The sequence below is a fragment of the Nycticebus coucang genome, chromosome 14 (assembly GCF_027406575.1).
Source record: "Nycticebus coucang isolate mNycCou1 chromosome 14, mNycCou1.pri, whole genome shotgun sequence".
Classification (NCBI taxonomy): Eukaryota; Metazoa; Chordata; class Mammalia; order Primates; family Lorisidae; genus Nycticebus; species Nycticebus coucang.
In genome coordinates, this window is record NC_069793.1 from 81,501,149 (window position 1) to 81,507,206 (window position 6,058).

The window sequence follows — 6,058 nt, forward strand, 5'->3', positions numbered from 1 at the left end:
TACTATATAATCCTTAGATTTATTTCATATATTTCCAATTGTTCCATAATGTCCTTTTAAGCAAAAGGATTATGTTGCATTTAGTAGTCATATCTCTTTAATATCCTTTAACCTGAAACAGTTTCTCAGCCTTTTCTTGACTTCTTCACTGACACTCTTGAATATTATAATTTGGATTGATCTTATTTTTCCTCATGATTAAATTCTAGCAATGCAGTTTGTGACAGGAATATCACAGATATGATGATATGCTCCTTGCATTCTGTCCTATCAGTGAGCACACAATTCAATTTGCCCCACTACTGGTCATGTTAACTTTGATTATTTGAGTAAGGTAAGGTTCGCCAGGTTCTCCACTGGGAAATTACTGCTTTTTTCTCTGGTGCCTAATTTTTTTGTGGGAGGCACTTTTAAGAGTAAATAAATATCCCACCCCCATCAACTTTTGCCTGGTAGTTATAGCATTAATTAATATTTCTTTACCAAATGAATAATTGTGGTGATGATCGCTAACTAGAGATTTTTCTAATTCTACAATTCCTACTATATTTGTTTATATATTGTTTAGTTGGCATTCTGCTGTAATGCAATATGTTTGCTTCTCCCCATTTATTTATGTCAGTATGGATTCAAGGGTTTCAGTTTTTTTCAATGAGTCATAATCTACTTCTACCATTATTGTAAAATAGAAATTGTGGCCAGTGGGAGCCCTCCAAGCTGGCTTCCCTGTCTTCTGCTTTAAATAATTGGAAAAATTTAGAATAGTCTTAGCTGAACAGAAAAGTAGCAACAGTTTTAGAGTGTTCCTCCTATGCTCACTTAGATTCCCTGTTGTTAACATCCTACATTACTATGATAAATTTGTCACAACTAAGGAATCAATACTAGTCCTTTACTATTAACTAAACTTCACATTTTATTCGGATATCAGTAGATTTTCCCCTATATCCTTTTTCTGTTTCAAGGTACCATCTAAGATACCACATTGAATTTAGTTGTCATGTCTCTTTAGCTTCCTCTGGTCTGCTTCTATGCCATTTTGTCATATTCCTATCATTTGATGTTCCATGTTACTCTTGTACTCTTCCTGTCCTAGCTCTGGAATCAGCCATTTCTCCAAGGAGCCTTGGCTTCTTTTAATGGAAAATGGTATTTAAAAAACCATGATCTGGTCATTCATTGAGCTCATTACTATTAGGTTTTCTATAGATGAAGCTAGAGAATACACACGTTTATGTTTCTATTACTATCATTAATATATTGAAAATGATGAGTTTTCAATAATAATTGAATACAACAATAATAAACCTGATTTTCATTAGCCTCCATGAACCCTTATGCAACCTCTGACCACTGCTGTCTCCCCATGTATACACTTCCCACTCTGCTTGGGGTCTGACTGTACCAGGTTGCGCTACTGCTCCCATTGCTACTTAAATGCCCTCCTCACCTCTGTCAGACTCTGATAGTCCCTACTGCTGCATCTGCAGCCCTACCTCATGCCCAGACAACTGCCTTGCTGAGAACCATCTAGTAGATTGAATTATTAAAGAAGAAATGAAGGAAGGAAAAGAAGGCAAGAGTGAAGAGATAAAGAGTAAAGAAGGAAAGAAAGAAGGAATAAATAGGGATTTATTGCTACAGACTATGCACAGGCCAGGAAACAAAGTCTAGATATTTTTGAAAATTCTAATAGCTATTAGAGAAGAAACTTGAGAGCAAGGAATAATATTTTCAAATAAGGCAAATGCATTCAACAGTGAGAGAATGCATTATAAAACACTTATCCAAGTTGATCATATACTCAGTGGAATCTCTAAAAGATTCTTCTAGATAATGAAAAATAACTTCAGGAAGAAGAATGGAGATTCAAGAAGGAATAATGAGCAAATAAAATGATAATTTGTTGGATAAATTTGAGGAAAAATTTATTTTTTCTGAGCAATGTTTAACGTGCGGCATTAAAAATTACAATGTTTGGTAACATTAATATTTAAAGCATACTGAGTTCCTCCAAGAGGTAGAAAACATTATAAACCATATTTGACTTTTTCTAAGATGATTAAGCACTAAAAGAACTATATAAAAGGTCATATATATTAGAAAAGTAGAACTCAAAGCTAGACTTGTAGGACTCAAACTTAAGCCCAGACATTTACTAGCTGTGTGACCTTGGGAAAATTACTTAACCTTTCTATGTCTTGGTTTTTAAAATAAGGGCAGTAATAATGATACTAGTATATACATGGGTCATTATGAAAGTTTTGAGATACACAAAAATCAAGAAACATAAAATCCATCACAGAAACAAATGAAGCCCTCCAGCAACACCAAAAAGCCCAGCAAGTTGAAACTTGCACAGGTGAATCAGAAAGGATGCTGTCAATTGTGTTTCTTGGAAATGAAATATTGGACCATAACATAGTCAGTCTCAAAATTTTGTAGTGACACAAGTATATTTCATAGGCTTATTGTATACATTTACATAAAAATGAAGTGTTAGCCTCAATTACAACTTTCAAAACAGTAGAGGGAAAATATGAGCTAGGAATAAGGAAAAGCCTTAATGCATAAGCAACGAAGAAAAAAATTAATAAAATTAAAAATATTGGCTTAACAGAACAAAATAAGAGGGCAAAATGCTTAAAATTTTCAGCTAAAAAACAAAGATTGTCAGACTGGATTTGTAGCCTTCCAACCAGACTTTTCTGGCTGTACTCTGTTGATAACACAGTGTCTAGTTATTTTGCAGCTACAGAGCTAAAAATTTACAAGTTATACAGCTAGAACATGTGTAAAAAAAAAATTACCTCAGGTAAAATTCAGAACTAAAGTCTTGCCTCCTACCCTAAACTAAAAGATTAAGACATGGCCAGAACTTGATAGCCAGAACACTTTCAGAAGCCATGGATCCAGTTGTCTAAGAAAGGCCAGTAAAAAGACTCCTTCCCATGCCTTACTATAAATGGTCCTTTATTTAAAATCTTTCCAATCAAAACTGCCTACCTGGCTGTCCACTCTTACAGTACAAAACTTGTTGCAGATCAGGGAGACACATTGTAGCTACTCTCCTATCTCCTTTCTGGTTGATTCGCAATAAAAAAAGCTTTTCTTTTTCAAACCCTGATGTATTTTGGCTTCTACACGCATTATTTGGTAACAGATAAAAAAAAAAATCTGAACAGTATGTTGTTCCTATGAGACAAAGTTAACACACCAAGCCAGTAGAAAACGATTTAAGTCAAAGTCAATGGCTGGGAATCTTCGTCCGCTCCCTTCCCTTACCACTCTTGGTCCACCCCATGTTTCTCTCCAGCCTCTCCCAGGCTTCCTCCCTCACCACTCCCCAGTGTCCTCAGCCCCTCTCCTTCCTGGAGGGAAACCAGGATGCTCCGGGAGCGACCTGTTCGGGTCAGCTCTTTCCCGTTGGCTTCCGTCTGCCCAGCCGCGACTCGTGGTGGCGGCGGCGGTGGGGATTCGCGCCACACCTGCGACAAAAGAGAGGGCTTGTGACGCCAGCGCGCTCGGGGCGCGCGAGTACAGGCTCCCTCGAGGCGCTCTCTTCAGAGCCTCTGGTCCTCTGTAGGGCCTGGTGTCCTGTCGGCGCTGCCCCGCGACGACCACTGCCCCTCCGGCCCTGCAGCCGGCGCCACTCCGGCGCCGCGGGTCCAGCCGTATGATTAGGCTACCGCCTTTCACGAGGAAACATGTTCCTTTCTGTGGTGTTCCTGGTCACGCATTCATGGAGTTTCTGAAGGGCCCTGGAGATTACTGCCAGGCACAACACGACCTTTATGAGGACAAGTGAACTGTGGAAAGCCACCACCACTCCACTAAGAAGCCCCCATAAGATCGGGTAACCTGGACACAGAAGTGTCCGACAGAAATCATCGGAGCAATTTACCAGAGTTCTGACCGGGATGGGATAAACCTCCGTGCACTTCCTCTCCATCTGCTCGGTGAACCCAAGGATTGCTTGCTTGTTGGGAGGTTGATTTCATTTCCTGTCACTCCTTACTTTCTATTCAAAGCTCTGAGAATTTCAAGTGGAGTATATTGGAGTAGACTTAAGTTTCTTGACATCATTTCTGTATTCAAAAATTATTTTTTCATAGCCATATTAGTTTTTTGTTTTTAAACTAAATTAACATGGCTCTAATGAATCACCCAGCTCCTGTGGAAGTCGCATACAGGAACATGAGATTTCTTATTACACACAACCCAACCAGTGCAACCTTAAACAGATTTATAGACGAACTTAAGAAACATGGCGTCACCACGATCGTAAGAGTATGTGAAGCAACCTATGATCCTGCTCTTGTGGAGAAAGAAGGCATCCAGTTTCTGGATTGGCCCTTTGATGACGGCTCTTCACCATCTAATGACATTGTTGATGACTGGCTAAGTCTTGTAAACATTAAGTTTCGTGAAGAGCCTGGCTGTTGTATTGCTGTTCACTGTGTTGCAGGTCTTGGGAGAACTCCAGTGCTTGTTGCCCTGGCATTAATTGAAAGCGGAATGAAAAATGAAGATGCAGTGCAGTTTATAAGAGAAAAGCGGCGTGGAGCTTTTAACAGCAAGCAACTTTTGTATTTGGAGAAATATCATTCGAAAATGCGTCTGTGCTTCAAAGACTGTAGTGGTCACAGAAATATCTGTTGCATTCAATAAAACTTGGCTGCCTGATGCTGCTGTTGCCTTGGAAGTGGAACTTGAGACAGGACTTAATTTATTATACATATTAGTCAACATATAGGTTTAGTGTGTCTAAAGGAGCTTTCATAGGAATACTGAGAAGCCACGTGCTTAACAGAATTGCATCTTTTATATTTGGCTTGCTATTCCTCCAATGTCAGAAACCATATATAAGTAATTTAGAAAGATTAGGTGCCAAGATACCCAGCACAATACTGGTATATTTTTAATAACATATAGAATTAAAATTCCAGGTAATATGACCTTATATGGTTTATTCCTTAAGCTATTTCAGACATTGCAAGTAGAACCCATATGATTGATTATTTGGCTGTTTCTTTGTTTGCTATCCCCATGTGTACCAGTAATATGCACCAGGTTTGTGCAGTGATTTTGTTGGATTCTCATCAAGTCTTATGGTAATTATTTAATGTCTTTCTATAAATTTCATTTGCTATGTAAACCTCCATTTTGAAAAATCAGAAAAGTCACAAAGTCTCTATTTAAAAAAATCAACCGAAAGTAGTCGAAAGTTTATGCAAAATCCACATTGTACAGAAGTACATGTTGAAATGTCTTCAAAGAAGCCTTACAACTTGTGTTTACTGTTAGGATGCCTGTTAAAGGAGACAGTCCTGAAGAGACAGAATGGAAGGAGGCTGTGTAATATTTCTAGTAAAATCCTGCTTTTGTCTTATCCAGGACCTGTAGAATAGGCTCTTTAATTTAGCAAGCAATTTTTAAGAGGTTGAGATGTTTTGTCTTTGTAGCTAAAACAAATCTTAATTACAAAATTTCTTTTGAAAATTTCTTTTCTTTTTTTTTAGGCAAGAATGTAAGTTTATTGAGGAAGAGAAAGACAGGCTTACAGACTAAGAAAGTTTACAAAGCAGGATAAGTTTCCCATAGACAATGAATGGGCCTCCATTGCCAGGACAAGTAGGCAAAGAGGCAAGGAATTCTGAACATTTCTTATTTACTATGATTTTTCTTCGAAATGTGATATATTTTTGCAGCCGTCATTGTTGTTTGGTGGGTTCCAGGCTGGATTCGAACCCACCAGCTCAGGTGTATGTGGCTGGTGCCTTAGCTGCTTGAGCCACAGGCGCTGAGCCATAAAATTTAGATTCTTGAAATATAATTTTTTTCATGCTAAAGACAAATACAAAATCCTTACCCAGAGTTTGGTACAGACTTGTTATACCTTTTTGATTGCTATCAGAACTATGTAGCCTAAATAATGTATATATTCTTCAATTGTGAAAACTCTATTTGAGTAAAAGAAATCAAAAACAAAAACAAAAACAAAAAAAAGAAGAAATGTGATATATTTTTTCATCCCTTCCCAAACAAAGGAGGAGTG

General features: G+C 37.9%; 1 protein-coding gene across 3 annotated transcripts; it reads left to right on the forward strand.

The window, feature by feature from the left end:
• The first annotated feature begins 4,149 nt into the window (after window positions 1–4,149).
• LOC128565453 (protein tyrosine phosphatase type IVA 1-like) lies at window positions 4,150–4,713 on the forward strand. Of its 3 annotated transcripts, none has more exons than XM_053561911.1 (2): window positions 4,150–4,485; window positions 4,543–4,713. In XM_053561911.1, the coding sequence occupies exons 1-2, from the start codon at window positions 4,150–4,152 to the stop codon at window positions 4,669–4,671; spliced, it is 465 nt and encodes a 154-aa protein (XP_053417886.1). In that variant the 3' UTR covers window positions 4,672–4,713. The 3 variants fall into 3 exon arrangements, with proteins under 3 accessions (XP_053417886.1, XP_053417885.1, XP_053417887.1); XM_053561912.1 differs by having other exon boundaries at window positions 4,159–4,253; window positions 4,347–4,713; XM_053561910.1 differs by having other exon boundaries at window positions 4,150–4,713.
• The last annotated feature ends 1,345 nt before the right edge of the window (window positions 4,714–6,058 follow it).